A 25,520-nucleotide genomic window follows, 5' to 3' on the forward strand; every position below is an offset into this window, starting at 1 on the left:
CAGCAGACAAGAGGAAGAAAACCGGGACAGCCATTGAATAGAGGGGCTCGCTCGGGCGGGTTTGCTAAGGTAAGAATAAATTTCATGTAATTACGTCAGAATGACTTTCAACATTCGCTCCAATGTTACTCGCTCGAGCGCGGTATTGTGTATAGATAAAATGTTTTCCATCGCTGATGGCGGACAACTTCTTTTTTTCACTGGGTAGGGGCAAAATTAGTTTCTTTTTTTCGCTACCGTTGCTGCTACTGGTTGCTATATAGGTAGCAACACGTAACTTACGTCTGACGACGACTAGTTGTAAAGGGCGAGCCAACCGAGCGAGCGAAGAATTAAAGCCTAGATGGGGACGCTTCAGGCTATAGGTTGGTACGTCGCGACGGACCCAGCAATGACGTTGTTGAGCTAGAGTTTTCGATCGATGTTAACGAATCCTTATGTGGATTGTCAAATTCAATAGAATTACTGATGTGATTTCAAAATTGAATGAGGAGTGATTCTTTTTCGATACAATGATTTGTTTACGTTTGTCGTTCGAAATATAGTTGGTTTATTGTGAAAAAATCTACAGCTACAACCAGGCTCGGCATGATCTTTTCGCTTCGATTTTGCTCTTTTTATAACTGCACCTCAGCCAAGCAGAATTTACAAAAGTGTTGTTTCGGGCATAGGTAGAGCAAGTGATAATCTATAATACTACTGAAGAAAGTAATTTTTTATCTCTTGTATTTACGGCGCCACATGGCAGCGTGGCAAAAAGCAAAGCCTGGGTGCTAATTCCGTTATCGAAATTTTCTGTTTTTATACGACAGACTTCGCAACCAGCTGTTAGAATACAGGACAGTGCGGGTCAGTGCTACGATCCTATTGACTCTCCCAGTCGAGATTCGAACATACGAACGACTGGCAGCGTGGCAGTGTGGTCTATTTGCTACCAACGGGGTAGAAGCATTATAGCACAATTAAAACAAGAAATATAGCAATGCTTCTTTCAACAACATTGCAGATAATAACTAATTCTACAAATGCGCTATACATTACTTTTTCAAATTCTACTTGCTTGAGGGGCGGTGATCAGAAAAGCAAAATCGTAGCGAAAAGAGCGTGCCAAGCCTGGTTACAACTTTATCCCATTTGAGCCATCAAACGAAATAAGTAACATTCGGATGGCACAATATCTGGAGAATATGGCGGATAGGGAAGGATTTCCCATTTGAGTATTTCTAAGTTCTTTGGGAAATGGCGTATGTAGTCAAACCAAAATCGTAACAGGTTTTCAGTTACTCTCCGACGTTTCGCTTTTTATTTTTAAAGCTTTTTCAAGGAATCGCTATAATCGTTGATATTTTACATATTTTGAAACAATTTTTAGTATTTATTTGCTACTCACTAACTAGCCTGTCCGTTGTCTGTATGGTTTTGTCTGAAAATGTCTAAAATTGTCGCTGTTGTCGTATATTTCCACTTTAGGTTCCTGCATGTGATAATTCTGATTATAGATTTTGTTGTTGTATTCGTCTATTGCTAACCTGTAGTTTGTCATTTGTCGTGGATTTTTAGTATCTTTCGTCACAATTATTTTTTGGATTTCGTTCTGTTTCCACACTATCGGGCTAAGAGGCACCTAATTTTACAATTATGTTTATGTGTGTTGATGTGTTTGGTTAGGCAGTTGGGGTGTAGGGGTGTTATTGATTTTACTTTTTACAGAGAATAGTATTCCGGCATAAATACTATTTAATCCTTCTACGTCTGTTCTTTTGTTTATTGCATTTGGATTATTGTATATGTGACACATCTCTCGGAACAGCTGTGGGAAGTCCTCTTTCGCCTATTTTGGCTGAAATAGTGATGGACACACTGATAAAAGCAACGCTTGAAACAACAACAATCACAGTTCCAGTAATCAAAAAATACGTGGACGACCTCTTTCTAGCAGTACACCAAAACCAAATACAAGAGATAATCGATGATTTCAACAAATACCACCCCAACCTACAGTTCACGTGCGAAGAGGAGAAGGACAAAACCCTACCATACTTAGATATGCTACTGATAAGACAGGAAAACCAGACCATTAGTACCCGATGGTATGCCAAACCAACCGCCTCTGGTAGGTTATTAAATTATAACTCGTTCCATCCTGTTAATCAAAAAATCAACACTGTGACAAACTTTATCACACGCGTCGACAAGCTTTCCACCGATTATACAACAGAACAAAAATACTCCATAATTGTAAACCATCTCAAAAATAACGACTACCCCAAAAACCTTATCAATAGATGCTGGAACCGATACAAACAAAAAGCAACAGCAATTACCAAAAGTATACAACCAAACATAATTTATAAACCGTTCCCACATATAGACAATCTGTCCCCCCGCATTGCACAACTCCTAAAAACAGATTACCCTGAAATTCACTTAGCATATAGTACCAGATACAACGTCGGCATGCTACTCCCGCCGATAAAAGACACAATCCCAAATAAATTAAAACATAATGTTATTTATCAAATAAGCTGCCAGGACTGCACAGCCTCATACATCGGAATGACAACCACGCATTTAAAAACCAGACTATCAGGACATCAAACAACCATAAACAAACTGAACAAACTAATAGAAACAGGACACACATACACAGACAGAGAAATACAAGATCTCAGGGAAAAAACAGCCTTAATCGCCCACTGCATAGACGCAAAACATAGATTCGATCTCACATCCACAAAAATACTAGACCAAAGCTACAAACGATCATCATTAGCCATACTAGAGATGTGTCACATATACAATAATCCAAATGCAATAAACAAAAGAACAGACGTAGAAGGATTAAATAGTATTTATGCCGGAATACTATTCTCTGTAAAAAGTAAAATCAATAACACCCCTACACCCCAACTGCCTAACCAAACACATCAACACACATAAACATAATTGTAAAATTAGGTGCCTCTTAGCCCGATAGTGCGGAAACAGAACGAAATCCAAAAAATAATTGTGACGAAAGATACTAAAAATCCACGACAAATGACAAACTACAGGTTAGCAATAGACGAATACAACAACAAAATCTTTAATCAGAATTATCACATGCAGGAACCTAAAGTGGAAATATACGACAACAGCGACAATTTTAGACATTTTCAGACAAAATCATACAGACAACGGACAGGCTAGTTAGTGAGTAGCAAATAAATACTAAAAATTGTTTCAAAATATGTAAAATATCAACGATTATAGCGATTCCTTGAAAAAGCTTTAAAAATAAAAAGCGAAACGTCGGAGAGTAACTGAAAACCTGTTACGATTTTGGTTTGACTACATACGCCATTTCCCAAAGAAGTTACAAACAATAAGTCGAGACCATACTATGCAGTATTTCTAAGTGTGATAGGTAGCGGTATATTCGTTGTGCAGAAGTGTCCATATCGATCGCCGAAAGATTCTGGTTATGACATAACTGCTTGCATCTAGTACCCAATCCAAGTCGATCAACCGGTCAGATCGGTTGCCCTGAGATTGCCGAAGATTAAAGAGTAGCGTGCAATGTGATAGCGTATAATGGAGACCGAGAAAAAGTCTTCGATGAACAGAAGAAATGGAGCAACAGTAGCCAGGCCAGTCGACGCCCATAGCTGCGAAGTATAAACGAACGTCATCGAAGGATAAAGTCGCAGGAGAAGTATCTCAAGAGCATGGAGCGTCAAAGAGTGTACAACCCAGAGTGAAGAAACCAGTAAGGCAGTGAGAAGAAACTGTGTTGAACCCTTGCACAATACCATGGGAACCAACAGCAAAACATAGGTGCCATTCCCAAAACGGTACCAAACTCATAGACATAAACGGTCATGCATCGCCCTCCATAGGCTTCTTCTTCTCTGCTCTGTACGAATTTCATGCAGCATTATGCGGAGATGAATTTCAAGACTTTCGAGGAATTCATGGCAGGTGTTGCGATGTAGGCCTGTTAGGTAACCCAGTAGACAGAACATGCTACCAAGAGTGGTAGCGGCGTCTCATCAGCTCGATGCCATTATCGAGTTCGCAGTAGGTCGCAGCACTCTGACGAAAATCCTGAAACAAAGTCTGCTCATGCGTGCTGCGACGAAGGAGCACAGCGAACTCGAAGCGCAAGTAAGAGTGGCAGAGACAGAGACCGAGAAGTCGTTTGAATCGAGGTCTGCACAAACGGATGCCTGCCCGTCAATGACTGACCACACCGTAGCCCTCGCGACTACGGAGCAGTCCAACGACAATAAGGTATCCACCAAACGTGTAAAGCAGTCCCCAGGGGAAGAAACTCCCACGAAACATCGCAAAGGGTCGCAAGCCAAGCGAAGAACCCACTGAGGGTAACGAGACGCAGTTGGCGTTCGACAATCAGTGGGAATTAGTTAAAAAGAAGCCAGGAAGAAAGAGGTGGATCGAGCTCCACCGAAAGTGGTCAGAAAAAATTGTAGCAAAGGTGATGCACTTATCCTCAAAACTGAGGGGCCGAAATATTCGGAAGTTTTAAAGGGGACGACCAGTTGAAGGATCTTGGATGCGCGGAGTATCCGCACGTGTTTCTGCAGCTGGAGGCCTGCTTCCAGTGCTTTGAGCGGAGGCACAAGTCTTGGAGCTGTAAGGAGCCAGACCGAAGCCATCTCTGTGTAGGAGAAGTGGCGGCGCGGGCCATATAGCGAGGGACTGTACTGCGCCGCCCAAGTGTCTGATATGTGTCGGTCAACGGGACGCTAAGCACACAACAGAAGGCCCAATGTGCCTGGCAGGCGCGCTGGCGACTAAAACATGGACGTAGTGCAGGTAACGCAACTAAACTTGAATCACTGCTACGCGGCCCAGCAGCTGTTGTATCAAGCAGTTACTGAGTCGTTGACGGACATTGCCATCATCTCGGACCCATACCGCATCCCTGCCGGAAACGGTAACTGGGTCTCGGATAGGTCTAGGATAGGTATGGACGACAAGCAGGAGTGGAGTGTTCTACTGCAGCTGTTATGCTCCGCCGAGTTGGCCTATCGAGCAGTTTACGCGGATGGTAGGCCGAGTATCAGTTGTGCTGACTGGTCTAAGGCCGTTGATTATGGCGGGCGACTTTAACGCTTGGGCGGTAGAGTGGAGAAGTCGTCGCATGACCCATAGGGGTCGGATTCTGCTTGAGGCTCTGGCAAAGCTTAACGTAGATCTGGCCAACGTCGGCACCACAAGTACCTTCAGTAGGAACGGTGCGGAGTCTATCATCGACGTGACAAACCAGGCAGTCCTGGTATTTGTGGAAGCGATCCGAAGAGAGTGCGGTGATCGCGTTATGCCCGATCCGAACGCTGATCATTTGGTCGAGGTATGGTCACGAGCGTGTGACGCTACCATGCCTAGGTATGAGAGGTCACCGGCTTACTGGTGGACAGGTGAAATAACGGAACTCCGCGGAGCGTGCTTTCGTGCGAGGAGAATTATGCAAAGCGCTCATTCGGACGAAGGCAAGGCTGAATGTCGAGTAGCACTTGTTGCTGCACGCGCAGCGCTTAAGAGTGGGATAAAAGCTAGTAAAAGACCCTGCTATGAAAGGTTATGTGCTAGTGTCAATGTGAACCCAAGGGGTGATGCCTACAGTGTCGTACTGGCAAAGACCAAGGGCATGATGGCATCCGCAGAGCAATCGCCAGAGATGCTGGAGCGGATCATCGAGAGCCTCTTTCCGCACCACGAGCCAAGGCCCTGGTCCCAGGCCGCTGAGTCGTCCCACGGCTGACGTTCCAGTATCTCAGACCATAACGTAGGATGGTCGGCCTCCCAGCCGAACTTCTGCATGAAAAGTATCCGCTGTTTCATATGTCGCCGAGATACCCCTGCCAAAATCTATTCCGATAACGGGAAAAATTTGCGAGAAACGAGGTACGACACGAGTGTTCAACATGAACTTGCCGTGACTGTGGCCAGCACGACCCCATATGGGTGGCGCATGGGAGCTCATGGTGCGCTTCATGCAGTATGCGATATTAGGGTCCTTAAGAGTGCCCGGAAGCTGAACGATGAGTCGCTAAACATGTTGGTTATTAAAGCGGAGACCATTGTCAACAGCCGTCTCCAAGCCTATCTAGTTGTAATTGTAAAGAGAAACGAGGCACTATCTCCAAACCACTTCTTTCTAGGAAGCGGAATTCGGCAACCTGTGGAAGAGTTGACGAATAACTCAATAGCTGTGAAACACTCACAAAGCATGATACAACATCATACTTATTGCTTTTGAAGACAATGAACCCAGGAGATGCGACCGACGCTGATGAAGAGAATAGAGTGGTTTGGGCATGAGCGAATGATATTTACACCAAGTACCTGGTGCTTATTGTAGAGAAATAAAAGCGAAACAGTCAGACAAAAGGGTGAATTATAGAACTCGTACCTGGAAGTGACGAATCCGGCAAACCATCGTTAGAACTGCGAACTCTCCGAAGACCTGTCCGTACACTTAGGTACAGGGTCTGGTGCTTGATGTAACTTTTCGAAAAATCCATTAATTCGGTTTGAATAACATTTTTATTTACTTCAAAGTACTTTAATGTGTAATCTAAAATATGGAACCAATTCACTTTGATATAACATTTTTTTTTTCAATTTTAATTTTTACATTATTAATTAATCTTTGAATTAATATGTTCATCCTTTGCCTGGACTAACGCTAGCTGCCCGAATGTGACTTGCCGGTTCTTTGGCCCGCTCGCAGACAATGGTTTTCTTCAGCGTTTCGGGGCTGGTGTATTTTTTAGCTCGGTACTTGCACCTCTAAATGACCCAGAAGGAATAATCCGTTGCATTAGCGTCTGGTGAATTTAGCGAACGATGTTTTTCAGCTATTCTTGGTTTACTCGCGCTTTGCGAGGTGGTGCTGAGTCTTGTTGACACATCTCAGGTCTGCGACCGAAATGTGGCAAAATGCTTTGGCACTCTTGTGAACAATACTCAGAACTGACAGCTTCTGCCAGTGTGACAGTTGCGGTAACGGGTGATAACACTTCGAGTGCCGGACACTGTATATTGGACCTTGATAGTGACGAAAAGATAGTAAAAGAATCTATGACCAGAGCTATGCTGGCTGGAGATAAAATGCGGTGATGACTGTCAACGAAATTAAAAATCTCTTTAAGAAGAAATGAACAGTTTAAACACTGACGAACCGGCAAAACGTGCTAAACATTTTCTTTAGAAAATTTGTGTCCAAAAATTTGGAACTAAATACTTTACACATCTGCACAATCAATTGCCTTTCATCTTCAAATAGGAGGAAATAAGTTCGGCAGAATGTAATTCACATTCACTACGTAATCGATGTGAAAAAAACAAAAACACACTAGCAGCACATAGTGCATGAACACAGCCTATTGTTAAAATTACTTTATTTTCTGGTTGTGAAATATTCAAAGAAATAACAGACTATTTGCGATATTAATTCATATTTCCATTAAAATAAACTGAAATTTGCAAATTCATTTTCCGCACCTTTGCACCTCTTTTGTTTGACATAAGTGATCGCTCGCTGGATAAACAATAAGCTATCACTTACTGGTGAGTTCTTGTGCGGACCAAAATGGAATGCCTGTGTCATGTTCGTTCGTTAGTGGTCTAAAGCTGTGTTATTTGCGTTACTAAGAGCCCAGTGCCTTGGAAAGATCCTTTTACCGCTTCCTAACCTCAAAATTGTTTTGCTCATGTGCCGCTGGAACAATTTATCTGTTGCAGAGTTTATTTATTTATTTATTTATTTAACCTATTGACTATACTTCATGTGTTAGCTTTCAGAAGTGGTCAAAGGTAATGATGAAGCAGTACAGCTGGAGTATTTGTACAAATATGTGTTTTGCGATGCGTAACCTCGTACAGTTGAGCTAGCTACTGTATCGTTTTAGTTTTTAAAAATTTTAACGCTTCTATGTTGAAATGTAGAACTTGAAATTCTGAAATCTTACCAGTCAGTGGTCGCAGCACGCAACTGACCACACCGACGCTAATGAACTGAAGATGATGAATGATTTTAGCTACCTGTAAATTTGAACAACTTTTGGAAACCGTCGTCGTCGTCGTAGTCGTCCATGTGCCGTCTGTTGCTGTCCTTTTGTAAAACTGAACGAAGATGATGTCGATCGCATCTTGTTCAATCGATCGTTTCGATTAAACGTTCATGTTTTTCAGTTCCTTTGTTGCTGAATCATTTATTTCCCAATACGTTCATAGATGGTGGTGGTACACTTGAAAAAGAAACGTCCATCTCAAAAGTAATCAAAATCCTCAAGGTTGGGATCCCCGTCCGCGTACGTACACACTGGGCCGGGAATGAGTTTGCGCGATGCACAATTGGAAGCTTTGTTAGACTGTGTGGCGTTGATTTTCGTTTTCGATCAATCGGTTGAAATCAAAACGCACGGTAGCTATCCGACATCTTCCCTGGCGGTGCGTGAAGAATCGAACATCCAAAATGTGGGCTCACTGGGCGGACCTTAACACGGAGTGCCAGGAGTGAGATGGGGAAAGACTTCACCGTGTGTTCCGTGGGTGAATGCAAAGGAAATTCCAGTAGCGTGGCTGGATTTTAGTCACGGATTGTTCAAAATGTACACATTCAATTGTTTAGTTAATGATCTCTACGTTGCTTGATTTTTTGCCCCATTCGCATCTTTGATGGCTTTTGTAGCTCCCTCGAATTGGGGCTCACGATCGAAGGTATCGAAAATATTTAATTCATAAAAAAACCGGCAGCGGGCTGCAGCTAATCAGGTAGCATGATCCGGCATGATTTGCTTGAAATTCGGATCGATTTCAAACCCCCGCCAATATACATTGTGTCCAAAGGCCGGCCGCATTCCGGCCGCGGCGGGCTTGATGGAATCTATCAATGAACGATACCCGGAGAAGCCGCTAAAAATATCACCGAACTACGGCATTTCGAGATTAGGTTGCCGATGCCGCCGACACCCGGCTCCAAATTAATCCGATTAGATGTTTGTTTGCTATTAAGTGCTAGTTTGACGCTGGTATCAACATCAAAAACGTCCGAGCAGTGGTTTAATAAGTATGTAAAATAAATCGTACAAGTAAGAAGACGTCTGTCCATCAGCGTCCGAGCTGGTGTGCTGGTGTCCGCTGGTGGCGCTCCTTGATGAATTGAGAACGAATCGGAAAACAAATTAAAACAACTCGGAATAGATTATTACTCGCCCTTTCTACCAGTCTTTCTCTCTTTCTTCCATCTGTTCTAGACCGATCCGAGCGCGGGCTATTGCAGCGCAGACGGCGGCCTCCACAGACAGCCAGGCGCAGAGTACCGATGTCGCGAGGTAATTTAAAATTAAAACTTTTCTCTGTAATTTCCGCTGGAGGAGAGCAACAATGTTAACCTTCGGCGGCTGTTATCAACGACCTTTAGGGAAGGCCCCAGTAATGACTCTGCTTAAGCTCCGGTAATGGAAGGCTGTTTATGATTCGATTTTTGCAAACTTTTATTTTAGGCTGATAAATGCCGGGAGATAATTTCGTTTAAATAGCACTTTTTGCGTAGCGATTTCTACAAACGGAAATAAAATACTAGTCTTCACACCGATTAATTACCAAACACGTTTTCAAGAAGATAGATTCCGGTGAAAGTTGATTAATGATTTAGCTTTTTAAAATTTGGACGCTATTCTGTTGATAGTTCTTATAAGCATTAGAGAAGCTTTGAAGTAGTTTTAAATTATCTTTAGTTAAAACATATAATTCGAACAGCTTTTATCAAAACAACCTATAAAAGTATTCAAAAATTTGAATTTATTGAATTTTGGAATATACCAAATATTTTATTTGAATTCTATTTTATTTAGCCTTTTCTTGAAAACATCTTGGAATATGATAATTCTTTGAATTAATCGTTTTTCTTGGCAACAGCCAGGCCAAGTGCGCAGCATGTACCGCAGAGAGAATTCCAAGAAATCAAGTGGAACCAGAATCAAAACCTAATTCCATTGAACTCCTTGAAATCAAGGGGAACGAAGAAAGAATGGACCTCCCGCACCAAACACTTTCCATATAGATAATAATTTATGCTAGCAGGCGATTCGCCATTTTGTAGTTAATTCGTATTGTAGATTTCGACTGAGTATCTTCGCAGAGTCTTGTTTTTCGGCTTAGAAGTCAAATTGCTGATAAAAACGAACATTTTTCTTCTACTTCCGACGTTTCAATTTATATTAAATTTTTGTTCAAGGAGCTTAGCTTAGCTTAGCTTAGGTAGACTGCCCGTAGTTGCACTCCGTGATTCGCCGGACCAGTAGGATTGCACTAAGAACCAATTAAATGGCGCTTGGGAGTAGCATTATATTCTCAATCTGCACCTTCTACTGATTCAAAACTTTGAAAATTGACCAATAACGACGCTGGCCACGACCAAAAGGCTGTACTACATGGGAAAAGGAAGAAATATTAGTCCGATACTTGTTGCTGCTAGAGACCGCGGGTTCCACTGCATCTCCTCAAGTATCACGGGATAGAATTTGTGTTAGCAGGGCAAGGTACAGATCAGGGTTCATCCTGGTAGATGATATGATCCAATGAAACAACGCGTGCGTCAGCGATTACTTTTCATCCATTACAAAAGTTTTCCGCGACCACTATTACAGATTGTCGTTTAAAGAGCGCGTGCGATTTATTTGAGCCTGAATTCCGTCCCTCCGGCGTACCCCAAGGAAGCGTACTGGGGCCACTGCTGTTCAACAATTTCGTAAACGACCTGGGTACATCTATGTCATCTCCTGTGCTTTCATTTGCCGATGATTTGAAAATTTTTCGAACAATACTGTCGGTTTCGGACTGCGTGGCACTGCAAGAGGACTTAAACAAACTATTAATTTGGTGCGACAGCAATGGCATGTGCGTCAACTACAAGAAATGCAAAATAGTAACATTCACTCGAAGCAATAATGCTCTACACCATCAATACTCATTGGGGTTAGACATTGTAGATCGCGTTTATTCAATATGCGACTTAGGCGTCACAATTGACTCGAAAGTCAGATTCAACGAGCACATCGGAATTATCACCGCGAAGGCATTCACCACACTAGGATTCATTCGTCGTCATGCTTCCAGCTTTAGTGACATTTACGCACTCAAAACGTTGTATTGCGCGTTGGTGCGTAGCATCTTGGAGTACGCGTCTGTCGTTTGGTGCCCGCATCAGGTAACGCAAACCCTTGTAATCGAACGAGTACAGAAAAAATTCTTACGTTTTGCTCTGCGCAATTTGCCCTGGAACGATCCGATCAATCTTCCTCATTATCAAGCTCGGTGTCAGCGGATCAAACTCGATCTACTATCGGGTAGGCGTACCAATCAACAAAGAATGTTCGTTTTTGACCTAATGCAGGGAAACATTGACTGTCCAGCATTATTAGAACAGGTGCCAATCAACGTACCTCCTCGTCGGTTTCGCGAAACGCAGTTACTTGCAATACCTTTCCACCGGATGCATTTTAGCCAGAACAACACTTTAAACTCATGTCTTCAAGCCTTCAACGCTGTTGGCGAAATTTTCGACTTCGACATGCCAAAATCACTTCTTAAAAAACGAATCAGTGAATTTACACAGTAAAACATAGTTTATAAGCATATTCAGTCTGTACGATTTTTCATCGAAGTCGGTGTTAAATAAAATAAATAAATAAATTCGAGGATATAAATTTTATGCTTTGGAAATTTATTTCCGTAAGTAAAATATAAACTAGTCCCGCTCGAACTCACTATATGAATGGAAAATATTGCATCCTTCTTGTAGATAACGTTGACGATTTATCACGAATGTTTTGATTTCATTAAATATTTTCTCACAAATTTAAGATAAAGATTTCGTGGTGGTCATCAATCACGCGTTCTAATTCGTTTACGAACCATTGCATTAAAAACTTTACTGCTCCAGGAATTTATCGTTTCGTAACAAAGATCATACAAATAACGTATCTGTATTATTATTGTACAAACTATTATTTAAAACTGCTCAAAACAAACTACTATTCAAAACTGCTGGTTTCAAATTTAAATCTGCGTAATTATCACGGTTTCGGATAAATTTGGTTGTCAAAGTCGTTGCAACGAACGAGGCACGAAAGCAAGCGATGCTGATCCCTTGCAAAAATACTCAGAACCTAGCCTCAGGGCCATTAACGATAACTGAGAATATTAATGTGCTTCATGAATGATTAGAACAAAATTAAATTAAGAACATTGTCCATTGCGCAACAATTTTAAATTTTTGGCGATTTTTATGAAGATGTAGATAATCAATACATTGCTAATACAAGCAAATAGTCCCTAAGCTGATAAGCATTTCCTCCTACCAACGCAAATATGTAGAGATATAGCGCCCTACACGCTCTATATTAAAATTTTTTTTCTAGGATTAGAAAAGTATCGTTTTTCGTCTATCGTCTTCAGTTGAGCATTAACGGTCACATTTTTATACGGTGCTAGCATTCGTTTTTGTATACAAAATTCTAATGCCAAAACGCCAAAAAAAACTAATATCAAGAAATACCAAAATTATCCAATTTTTAGAGGTGTGCGCCGCCGCCAACACTTTTGCACGACCCGCCGCCGCCGATGATTTAGAACCGGCGCGCTGCCTACGTCCTTTTTCCCAAAAGATCTAACGTAAACGAACTTTAGCATGACGTTTCCTGTCAAACGTCTGCCTTGCTTTCCGGTGTTCATTTCGTTTTAAGAAGACATACGCGGCCAACATTTTTGAAAAAGTCAAATTTTTTATTTCAGATTTTGATTCTGCAGTCTTTTTCGTTTATTTTGATACTAATTTTGTAATGATCCGACCACGGGAAGTGACCGAAAAACGGTCAAACACATAAGCATTCCACTGCGGCGTGGAACAACGGAAACGTCGCTACTGTAAAAACACGATTTTCAAGCTTTATGTACTTTTCTCTCAGAAACTACACACCGTATTGAAAAAAATTTTTTGGTTTTATTGGTAGAAGCTTGGCAAAGACTTTTATAACTTTTGAGCTTTGTAAACTAATCACAGCTTAAGAAAAAAGAAAAAGAAGCAAAAAAGATGGCTGAAAAATACAAATTTGTCTTCTTTTTCCTAGTGTTTTTGTCTTGACCTTGAAATGAGGTCAGGCATATATAATTAATATTTTTTGAAACGCTAGTTCTTTTCCAATTGACGCAGAGACGGTACATGAAAGTAATGAATTTTTTTAGAGTGAGGAGAAAGAGCGGAAAGGTAAGAGAAAAGTGGGGGGGGGGGTTATTAGTAGCTACGCTTAACAAGTAGTCGTTGTGATTCCTACCTTTAGTCCAATGCTGGAAGGTGCATGGGTCGAATCAAGCTATAATCTGAGGAACTGATTAGCCGAATCCAACCATAATCAATAGCGACATATTGGACAATATTGCTTTTCATTTCGCGGTTGTAAACTGACTGGTGCCAAAATTAGGTGTCGATCTTACCCCCATACTGATTTCCAGTGTTGGGCCCGCACTCGTGTGGTCTAATTTTCTTACACGCGCGTTTTAGTTCTAACGAACACGCCGGCATGAGTATCTCCTACGGACTCTCGCTCTTATTTTTTCATGCACTAGACAAGTTTTTGTGTATTTGGCGAGTGTGTATTTAGCTATCGGCCACAGTCGCCGCTCTCGCTCGTCATTGCAATCCAAGCAGCTGACACCGATCACTCACGAGGGCTCGCAGTTTTATCCGCAGTCTTAGTCTTATGTAAGTGAGGGCGTAAGGTGAACAGCAAAGAAAAAAAATGCAATATAAGTATCCATATATCCTAGTATGCCGCTAGTCCGTACGGGCTGTTGACTTCTCACAAGTTATTGGCTTTATAAGCGGGCTGTGCAGAAAGACACTTCGAGGCTGTGCGCTCGCTAGTAAGTCGGTAACAGGATGTATGGACGCAGCATAGGTGGTTGCCTATCGCCTAAAAAATTCAAAAAATTAGTGCACGAGTGGAGTTAATACTTCTAGCATGAAACCGAAACGGAAATTCAAACAATGGAATTTCTGAAAATCGGCAAAAAAAATTCTTTCATTTTTGTCTTTCCGTTCGTGGGTTTTTGCAAGGAAAATAAAAATGTCCATATGAAAAGAAAGAATAGATTTGTTTTTCTCATTAAAACTTTAAGGAAAAATGCTTAAAACGCATTTTTTTATCAAATCATCAGATGTGTGGTTGTGGCCGGATGATTCTTAGCGGAAGTACAAACCCTAAGAAACGAATAAAGCTGATTTACAGAGCACGGGCATTTAACAAATCTAAACTTGTTTCTTCTTGTATTAAATTTATAGGAATGTTTCAGAATATTTACTACTATACAGTAAATAAAAAATTTATGTGACAAATATTTGCAAAATGGCAAGCTTTTTTTTAATTGAACCTGTATTCGTAGTCCTAAGTGAGCCCCTCGTTCGTTTCATTTCATTTTGATTGATCAACTTCAAGGAGGTGCAATATATACAATTGTACAAATTTGTACCTATTGCGAAATTGTACAATTTTTTTACGAAAACCATGGTTCACTTAGTGAAATTTATAGCACTATTTGTCCATACTTTTTCATACCACAACTGAGTGCCGTGTTTCAACAAGATGGCGCAACACCGCGCGTATCACATTTGATTTATCGCACGAAACGATCAGTTAATGGATGATATCTCACAATGGACCCACCTGCAGGATAATATGATTCAACACCTTTGGACTATTTATTGTGAGGTTATATGTTTCTGTACTACGCAGATTAGATGCAGACCCCAGCTAGCACCAAATCGTACATCAATAACCGAAAATTATTGACCAAACTCGTTATTTTAGTCATGCCCTTGAAATGCGGTCAGACATATATTAATATTTTTTTGAAACGATGATTCTACAATTGATGAAGGGACGGTAAGGGAAAGTAATGAAGAAGGATTTTTTGCGAATGGAGGGGAAAGAGTGGAAAGGAAGGGGGAGGGGGTAATAGGTAGCTAGGCTTAACAAGTTGTCGTTGGCGTTGTCGTTGACAGGAAAAAAAAGATAGGAGTCACAACGACGCGGTAAGCGTAACTACCTATAAACTCCCCACCCCACCCCTCCTTTCCACTCTTTCCCCTCTATTCGCAAAAAAATTCTTCTTCATTACTTTCCCTTACCGTCCCTTCACCAATTGTAGAATCATCAGTTTCAAAAAAAATACGAAAATTATTGTAAATAACTCTTAACAAACTCGGAATCATAACTAAAGCTTAAGGGGACACAAACCACTAAAATTTTTGAAAAAATCATTTTTTTATTTCATATTTGGATTCTGCAGTCTTTTCCGTTTATTTTGATACTAATTTTGTAATGATTCGACCACGGGAAGTGGCCGAAAAACGATCACACATATAAGCATTCCAGTGCGGCGTGGAACAACCTCAACGGAATAAAACGCCGCTCCTGAAAAACCATGATTTTCAAACTTTATGTACGAAAAAGAAGAAGAAAAGAGGGATAAAAAAATAAAATTTTGTCTTCTTTTTCTTTTTTATCAAGCTGTATTTCATTTACAAAACTCAAAAGTTATAAAAGTCTTTGTCGAGCTCCTACCAACAAAACAAAAAAAAGTTTTTTTCCAATACGTTGTGTAGTTTCTGAGAAAATGTAAAGTTTGAAAATTATGGTTTTTCAGGAGCGGTGTTTCATTCCGTTGAGGTTGTTCCACGCCGCACTGGAATGCTTATGTATATGATCGTTTTTCGGCCACTTCCCGTTGTCGGATCATTATAAAATTAGTATCAAAATAAGCGAAAAAGACCGCAGAATCAAAATCTGAAATAAAAAAATAATGGAATTTTTGAAAGTTTTAGTGGTTTATGTCCCCTTAATAAAGGCCGCTCGAGTTAATTTTCAGTCGTATATAATGATAATAGCGGATATACACACGATATTCAGCACAGAATCGTATAGCAGTATGGAGCAGGTCGGGCTTAATCGGATATTGTCGTATATAATTACTTATATCGATGAAATGCGTATGTTTATTCCTCATCGCGCAGATCGCCTCCAAAATACTACGCAGTTAAAAAAACCGAATTCGGCTAAATTTTGCCGAAATTTAGACAGGCGAGCGTTCGGTAAAATTTCTTATGATGCCAAACGTTAGTAAAGATCCGTAAATCTCGGCAAATTTTGCCGAGTTTTTTAAGCGTGTACGAATATGCCAATTTCCGGCATCAAATACGATTTATTAGCATGTATATATGTACGTATCTAATTTATCTTTCCAGGAATGCTTGTCAGAAAACCTTATTTTCTTGTTTTGACCTACGCTCTGTGGTGTACCCATTTGAAGCCCTTGCCTCTCAATTATAAAAGGTTATTTGGATGTCTCTCCGCTTGCTTACTATGTCACTGAAAAAAAAGGGATAGAAATCTCTCCATTTGCAAAACCCTTTTCTTTGCATTGATTGATAAATATCAAGGAACATGTATTAAGGAACATGTAACAACTTTCCAGGAGTTCCGGAACTATGGCGGTACATACAGTTACTTACATATAGATGTGGTATTGGCTTTTGGTCACGGGTTTCGTGCGAAAATATTATATTTCGTTTATTGTCGACGTTTCGAAGGGTATCCCTTCATCCTCAGGACAGCTATTGATCTACACATTTTTTTAACATAGTTATACAAGTCTAACATTTAATATTTAACTACTCACAACGTATGCAAATATTTTCTTTGTCAAGTAATTTGTGTCATTTGTGTATATGAAGTTGTCGGTTTCTCTACACTGAAAAAGCAGCACATTTATAGTGTGGGTTTTTTTTTGCTAACTATTGACTTTAAAAAGAACTTACTCAGATTTTACCCGGGCACATCTTACACAGATTGAAGAATGAAACTTTTCAAGTGGCTGTGTGAGATGGCGAAATTTCAAGAAAAGATTGCATGGAACGCTTGGAAACTAATAAGAAACAGAGATGGCGTAGCTAAAGAGCAACGTCTTGGCTGAGAGTTACGATCAGAATTATTGAGCGAGAGAGTGTAAAATGCCAGCGTATAAATGTGCTGCTTTTTCAGTGTAGAGAAACCGACAACTTCATATACACAAATGACACAAATTACTTGACAAAGAAAATATTTACATACGTTGTGAGTAGTTAAATGTTAAATGTTAGACTTGTATAACTATGTTAAAAAATTTTGTAAATCAATAGCTGTCCTGAGGATGAAGGGATACCCTTCGAAACGTCGACAATAAACGAAATATAATATTTTCGCACGAAACCCGTGACCAAAAGCCAATACCACATCTATAACAAAACCAACGGTCGTTTTTATTATCATCGTTACATACATACTCATGTTCACTTTTCTACATTTAGATATTTGAACTTTACTTTTTCCCATAGAGAGTAACTCGTCTCTTTTTAATCATCTAACGGACAACATCGTAGAAACGTTACGGTCAAGCCTGATGGTTGTTTCACGAAAGCACACTCAAAGAAGTTCAAATATTGATTTTCATGCAAAGCAATTTATCTTGATGGTTGGCAACGCTCTTTTAAGATATACTTTTTGAATTAGATATTCATATGACCAAATTCAAATAAAGCATGAAAATAATTCACAGAATTTATTTTGAAGTGGATCATTTTGTTTTGTGCATCCTTTTTTTTCAAAAGTACATTCAAAATTTAAAGTTTTTTTTTCGAATTTACCTTGTCTTTGAACGGTGAGGTGATAACTCTTGAACGCATGGTTAGAATGCTGTAATGTTGATACAAAGATGTCATGAAATCTGTTATGAACACATTTTTGAGATTATTCATTCAAAACGTATGTCACATGTGGCTCTGAAGCTCTAAAAGCAAAAGCCGTTTACTAAGTGCTCCTCTTACCGTTATAATAAAAAAAATAAACCATCAAAATGGTAAATGCAAGTTGGTTTTTATTGCCATACTACACCTCTGAACCAAATTAAAAAAAAAAATTTTTGAGTTTCACCTTTTTCAAGAGCAAATTTCTCATATACATTACATGAGCATTTTTAACACTTCCAAAATGGACACAAACCGTTGCAAATATAGTTATTTTTTACAATATTTGTCCATTGGCGACCATTTTAGGAGTTTTGAGCTGTATTGAGATTGTCCGAAAATATTCTTTAGAATTATTCTTTTATTCTTTTTGAGCGAAAGAAGCTCAAAAATTGGTGAGTACATTCTGAATGCATCAATATCTTGTTATCGACATGAACTATTTCTCTGTAAAAATTATATTTTTCAAACTTATTTTCTTGCACAATAATCCTGACAAGAAACAAACTCCAGCAACGGTAAACAACTGCAGAACTTCTTCACTTCAATAGTACACAACAAATAGCCTATTGAGAGTTTTTGTTCGTCAAATTGAATCCATCGTCGGTTGGTTTCTGTAACTGTTGTTTATGCCGAACCGCGACCAGAAATTGAAATCCTCCTGCTGCTGTGCCAGTGCAGGCGGCTGTCAAAACCGATGCTCTTGCATCCGACCTGCAGCGGCGCACACACAGCTCGGGTCTGATCACGACCAACTTACGGGCGCGCTTCCCATCCCACCGTAAGACGGCCGTGCGGTGGTCGGCCAGAACGGACGCAAACGCAACAATACAGAAGAAAGCAAAATCTGCATAACATGCCTGTAGCTTTAATATCAAAAGTCGGATCAAGATCAATTTGGAGATTATATTTGCCTTGTCTTCCCAAACACTGTGCCAGGCCGGCCGCTCCGGATCACTTGTGATGATGGTTCCTGTTCGTAGCCGGTTCTGCATGCTTGCCTTGCCTTGCCTTGGTGCCGTGATACCGAGGTGCGTTGACTGGTGGGAAACCAACCAGAAATTCCTTTCGGGCGTGCGCCTCTCCAGAGTGCCGGCCCAATGAAGAAAGCTTATGCAGTTTTGCTCACCGTATTTTGCCGTACGGTCGAATGATGATCGAACATTATCTTATTGAAAAGAAACGCCAAACTCTAGCGAGAACCAGTACTCAAAGTACCGCTCTCTACGGTAAACTTATGGGTCGACTTTTTTTTTATCCACATCCCGCTTTAGGCAGTTTTGTTTTTAATTCACTTTCGCGAGGCTTGGAAATATTGAACAAAGAATGTTGAGGATATTTAATAAAATTTTGAAACAAGTCACTTCAGTTGTCTTGCAGGCAACAAGTTTTACACGAGATAGCTGTCGATATTGTAAATTGCCCGGTGATGAGTATATCTTCGCTGCACATGTGTTTTACCTGGTTCCCCTTTAAAGTGTGATAATGGGCGGAACAGTTTCGGTCATCAGCTTTTCACGCAGTTTGCGGCTTGCATCGAAATACCACGCGTTTGCCGTCGGCCGGCGGCTTGCGTTGCGGCGTCAATTTCCAGGAAGAGTGGTCTTTCAGGTTAGGTTTCAACAGGGTTTTAAATTTAATGTGCGCTTGCACACAACATCGGACACACACATACACTCACAGGCGCAATCATCCGTTCGATACTGATCACCTGTTTTGGCTGAATCCTTGCAACGCAACAACGGTCCAAAGAGCACGTCAATCACTGGCAGGAAAGGTATTATTATCCTTTTAGGAAAACACCTTTCCATTTTTAATCTCTATTTGGGCTAATGTGATCACCTGATTGAGATAGGTCAGGAATATAAATATATTATTTTATCCACGGGCTAGTGGAGTGCAAAAATCAATGAAACAATGACGCTGGATGCTCTACCAATATAATCATTTCATTTTCTCTAATGTCCGAAATGAAAAAAAAAACAAAAATCAAAAAACTGGGTTCGGCAACTTTATTACACGATTACCTTGATAAGGCCATCCTTAACATCAGTCCGCTGTCGAAACTCAATTTCTCATCAACGAAGCAAATCAATCGAAAGTAAAAACAGATACAATTCAAGCCGACAGAAAGAAAAAATCGATCGATTTCGATTTGATTGATGAAATCAACACGTCTCACACCATCCTTAATTTGTAGCAGCTACAACAGCAGCGGCAGCAACAGGCTGCGAGGCGCATCAACAAAAAAGGCTTTTCCGTTTTTTTCTCCTTTGAGGGTGAACCTGAAGCCGCGCCGCAGTTTTTATCCCTCTCCGTACCTCACGTACCACCGAGGCAGCAACGGAAAGTGACCTATTTTCGTCCTGCTTCTAGTTGTTCAAGGGTCGCAAAAATTCAGTTCAGTGTCTGATGCTTCCACGCTGCACTAGTGTGAATGGTCGATAATATTTTCGCGCATTCGGAGCGTAGGTTTTGAATGAATAACCTACGAAACACCAGTGAACACGTGGGAGTTGAAAATATCCTCTCTCACCCTATGTCGGCACCTATCCAACTCATCCTGAGCCTGCGAGCATCGTCGAATGTCTTTTCTCCTTTGACGGGGCCTATGGATGGTGTTGTTAAGGTGTTGAAGCTATTTGTTTGTAAAAGTTTATTATAGGCATTTCGAGATAGCCTCAGGTGCTGTGGAGTAAACATGCCTATGGTGCGGTTCTTCAGCCGACTCATTCAAGTCAAGTCAGTTTTTTTACTTTGACTTTTTCGTCTACCGCGCTTGTGGTTCTCGGGGTAATCTCGATCAGATGAATAGTTCTAATTTTGACGTTTTTCGTCTTACGAATGATGGGCTGAAAGGCGAATGGTACAAAAAATTACACAATATTAACGCCAATTGTTTCTCCTGGTGCCATCACCAAAGCAAAGCCATGGGTTTATACCGTCTTTAAACATTACCCTTGTTTATCGACAGACTTCGCAGCCGGCTGTTAGAGTACAGGGAAATTACGGGGCCAGTGCACCAATCCTACTGACTCTAACTAGCAAGCACCGCCTAGCCGAGATTCGAACATACGACGACTGGCTTGTTAGACCAGCATCGTACCTCGAAGCTAGCTGGGCGGTTGGTGGCATCACCACGAATGCAATTTTAGGAAAATATTTCTCAATGTTATCGCTAATATGTCTTGATGTTGTTCACGTTATTTTAAACTATGATGGTTTTCTTGTTTTGCTCAATCTACACTGAGAACATAATTTCGTTTTTTTTTTAGAAAAAAATCAGAGGGGTTGTGCACAAGACACGACCGCATAGGTGACGTAAGACCGCGTAAGTCTCTTTGTAGCGATAGTAGGATGTATCCATGTATGTAATAATACGATTCTTCATGTATACAACCTACATACGTAACGTTTAGCAAAGTAGTAACATTGTATAGGTTCAATCCTCAACCGATTTTGGAGTTATATCCATGAATTGATTGAATCTATTTTATTAAAACGAAACCAAGTCAGTAATTAAACCAAATAGTAAATAAATTTTTATGATCTGTTTCTACGTTGACGGTACACGAGTTTTCAAAAAGTTGAAAGTTTTGCGCAACTTTTCTGCGGCTTACAAAAGAACACTGATAATAAAGCATTAACAAGCTGCAGATGTTTCGGAAGTTGCAGAAAATGTTTCCGAGACCAGAAAACTTATTACTTATTACTTATTATTTGTTGGTCATCCGCAATGATGAAAAATTCAACTTTTCCCTCGTTGACTGTGTTAATTATGGTATTAACTGGGCAAGAAAATATAATAAACTCTTCAATCGTTGTGTGGCCCTTAAAAAGACCGATTGTTTGATTATCATAACTCCTGCTTGCAATAAACTTGCACTAACGCACTTAACGTAATTCTCTATTCGGTAAATTGGAGTACCGATAACCGCTAACCAGGCACGGCTTATTACAACGGACCAACCGGAAAGCCTCAGCAGCTATGCAATCAAACGAAGCCGTTCGTGCATGGTCCTGAGTAACGATGAAATACCACTCCAAGTGGCTAGCTGCAAGTGACGTGGGATACTTCTGGTCGTTTTGTTGTCGCGAGCAGCATATTTCCTGCCAATTCCAGAACTTCAGCAGCCAGATATTCCATCACGGCAGCGAAATGAGTGCTCCAGCTCCAACACACACACACGCTCAGTAGCCGACCGGGAACTGCAAACGGGCACGAGTTGACTTTCGTTTTCCCTGCCAAACGATGTTGGCAGTAGCTCAGCTAGTGTTTGAATAATGCTGTTCGCCGGCTTACCAGAACAAGCGACAAGAATCGGCCACACCTATTTTTCATGGTCCTTCATTCTATCATCTACGTTAAATAAAATAGAGCATTTCAATTTCAGTCTGAACAAAAGAGCAAAGTTACCAGTGAGCTGTTCGCCTTTTGCTGCCAAAGAAAAATTACGATACGTATTATTACTGTAGCATTGGTGATGGATAAATTTGTGTTGCTAAAGAAAACCGAGTGTAAAGCCCTAAGTTCCAAGTTTCCTAGGTTTCATCAATTACCGAAAACCGTTCTTTGAAGAACGAACAAATTCTTATATGAAGATGCAAAAGACGTTACTGAAACTTTCATTTTATTAAACCCATGGTTTTATGCATTTTGACGCTTGACCAAATACATTGAGTTGGTATATTTGTTGGCTACTTCTTACCTTCCGAGACGGCCAACTCAACCAGCAGCAACAAGCGAAGAGAAGCGCGAGAGGTGATCGGTTAAAATTATTTGATAAGAAGCGAACAATCAGAATCAGTCTAAATTAAATAGAATTAAAATCAGTGAGCGAAAATTCCTCAAATCTTCATTAACATTATGTTTTGTCCTTAAAAGAACATTTTGTCGACGTGATATGTTGGAAATTGAAGGCTTCTTTTCCATCTTCTTGGGCAGCAACAAAACAGCTTGGATGTTCGGAAAGACACTTTTCTGAGCAGTGGTGACACGGGACAGCAATTTGTTTCGTTGTTGCGGATGACCAGTTGCAAGTGACGATAATTCTGATTGTTTCGTTGTCGCGAGCAGCATATTTCCTACCAATTCCGGAACTTCAGCAGCCAGATATTCTTTCACGGCAGCGAAACGAGTGCTCCAGCTCTAACACACGCTCTGCATCTGCTCAACAATTTTTGATCGGATTCTATAGGGCGTAAATTAAATACAATCATAAGGAAGCTTAACCCATAGCTTATATCGTATATATTTCTGTCATCCGTGCTAGGGAAGTGCTGACGAGGGAAGGCAAAAATATGAAAATAATTCAATTTTTCAATGACGCGAATTGAAAATCAATAGTTTTCTGTATTTTCAATATTTTCCAAATCGATTTTCCAATCAATTGGTGTAAATATCTTGAGAATCTATTGAAAATTGACTAAATTATAAGCCGAAGCGTGAAAACGCGTTTCTACTTTGATGACGTCATTTCCAACAACCAATCACGAAGCAAGAATTCTGGGAAAACATAGGTTCATTATTTTCAATTTTTCAATAGTTCAACATCAAGAATCCGTACTTTTCTTCATTTGGGTCAATTCTTAGGAGATTTTCCGATCGATTGGTGTAAGAATACTGAAAATCGATCGGAAAACCGCTAAGCTATTAGCGCTCAAAACCTATCATTTTTCGTGACGCTCGCATTTTCGATTTTTTGGAATGACACCCTATCTCAAAACTTACCGTAAGACGTAGTCCTACGTCAAAAACATTCGTAAAACTGGTTATTAGACTGCACCATTTGGCGGGTTGTTCAGGCTTCCTAGCCCAAGGCGCGGAACGATGAGGTCACTTTGCTCTCGATGTTCTTCTTAAGCTTCAGCTGCACTTTACGATCGCACTTTACCGTTGGGCGGCCGAACCAGACTTCCGTGGAACGCTTTCGCCTTTCTCCAGAAGGGAGGTGAAATGTCGTCAATGTTAGATTGGCTATATTCGGTGGACACGAGATGCCATACGATATCCTACTTCATCGCTCCGGAGTGGAGCTCGCAGTACGAATAAAGCAACGAGCGTAGTTGCTTGACAATTTTAACCATTGCAGTTGCAAATCAACTGATAACGCTGTCAGCTTTTTTTTCTTTGCACAACAGTATTGCTATGGTTAGCAATGCATAGTGGATTCACCAGCAGGTGGTAGGGTCACCGCATAGAAAATCGCTATAATCAGCTCATTTTTTAATGCATACGTTAAGTATAGCGAAGTACTATTAAGGGACACTCTACGAAATGGGCACGATTATACAACGCGAAAAACAATAAATTTGGAAGGAACACTGATTTAGCATACGAACGAGCGCGAAATCACGTCTTCATCAATAATGCCAGAACGTCACGCAGAGGCAAATTCGCAATTCGCAATACGCAAATTCCTACGTATGCCGATAGCCATTAAGCTGCTTCAGTGGTATAGACCTGGCAAAGGGTGAACATGTGCAAATATATAGCCTCCGTTCACCAACTCCTATCCCTACCTCAAAGTGGTGCCGGCTGGGATACGCAACCTCGATTGTCGTACGCAAACAGGGAGGAGGCACAGTGGCTCCCGCCCACTCTAAGATGGCAGACCCATCAGCGGGATTGGGACCTCAGCCTGAAAACACGGATACGAATCGGAATATGGACTATACTAATCCTTACCCAGCAGAGCTAGCTGGCTCAACTTACAGGGGAAACTCGCCTCCTGAAGTCAGAAATCCTAGGGCTGAGCGAGGACCGCTGGGCGGATACTGACGAACACAAGACATCATCCGGGCAAGTCTTGTTCTACTCTGGCTTTCGAGGTGAAAATATTACCCAAGAAAGAGGAGTTAAATTCCTACAGAGTCCAGGGGCAAATGCGGCCCTGCTGCAGTGAGAACCGATAAACGAAAGAATAATCATATCCAGATTCAGAACACGGATAAGAAACCTTACAGCATTCCAGTACTATGCGCTGGCAGATGCTGCCGACCTGCAGGAGAAAGATAGTTTCTACAGCCAGTTGAACAGCATGATTCAGAAAATCCCGAAGGAGGACATCCAAATCCACTTGAGCGACTTCAACGCGGGCCTTGAACGCGTCATGGGATGCTACGACCTAGGAGAGATGAGCGTAAACGGGAAGCAGAATTCTGTGGTAATAACAACATGGTCATTGGTGGATCGCTCATTCCCCATAAACCAGCACATAAAGCCACGTGGGTTTCCTGGGACAGCCGAACAGAAAACCAATTCGACCAGATCTGCATCAAAATCGAAAATGGCGAAGGAGGCTCCGACCATCACCTTGTTATCGCTGTGAGATTTTTACGCGTCGCACGTGTCCAACGGCGGGAGAATAAAGTAGGGTGTCGTTACGATGTCCGCCGAGAATCCTGAGGTGAAAAGGGCCTTTGTCGAACAACTTGAATCCCGAGCTTCGGAGTTGCCACCTAGTGGAACCGTCGAAATGCAATGGACCGGCATCAAGAACGCGTGCAAGAATGCTACTCTCCGGCGGCAACAAACTGGATTCCGTGCTAGCCGATCATGTGTAGATCATATCACAATGCTGAGCATTATATTGTTGCAAATCAACGAATTCCAGGACTATCTTCTGCTGGTGTTCGTTGACTTCAGAAAAGCGTTTAACCGACTCAA

At 41.0% G+C, this 25,520-nt stretch overlaps 1 protein-coding gene across 1 annotated transcript in view; it reads left to right on the forward strand.

Moving 5' to 3' along the window:
* LOC128735602 (protein gooseberry-neuro) overlaps positions 1–25,520 on the forward strand; it is a 101,550-nt gene that overhangs the window by 29,982 nt on the left and 46,048 nt on the right. Inside the window, exon 3 of the mRNA XM_053830084.1 lies at positions 9,267–9,344. Within this exon, the coding sequence (XP_053686059.1) occupies positions 9,267–9,344 (78 nt within the window). The remainder of the gene's footprint in view (positions 1–9,266; positions 9,345–25,520) is intronic.

This window comes from Sabethes cyaneus, chromosome 2 (assembly GCF_943734655.1).
Source record: "Sabethes cyaneus chromosome 2, idSabCyanKW18_F2, whole genome shotgun sequence".
Lineage (NCBI taxonomy): Eukaryota > Metazoa > Arthropoda > Insecta > Diptera > Culicidae > Sabethes > Sabethes cyaneus.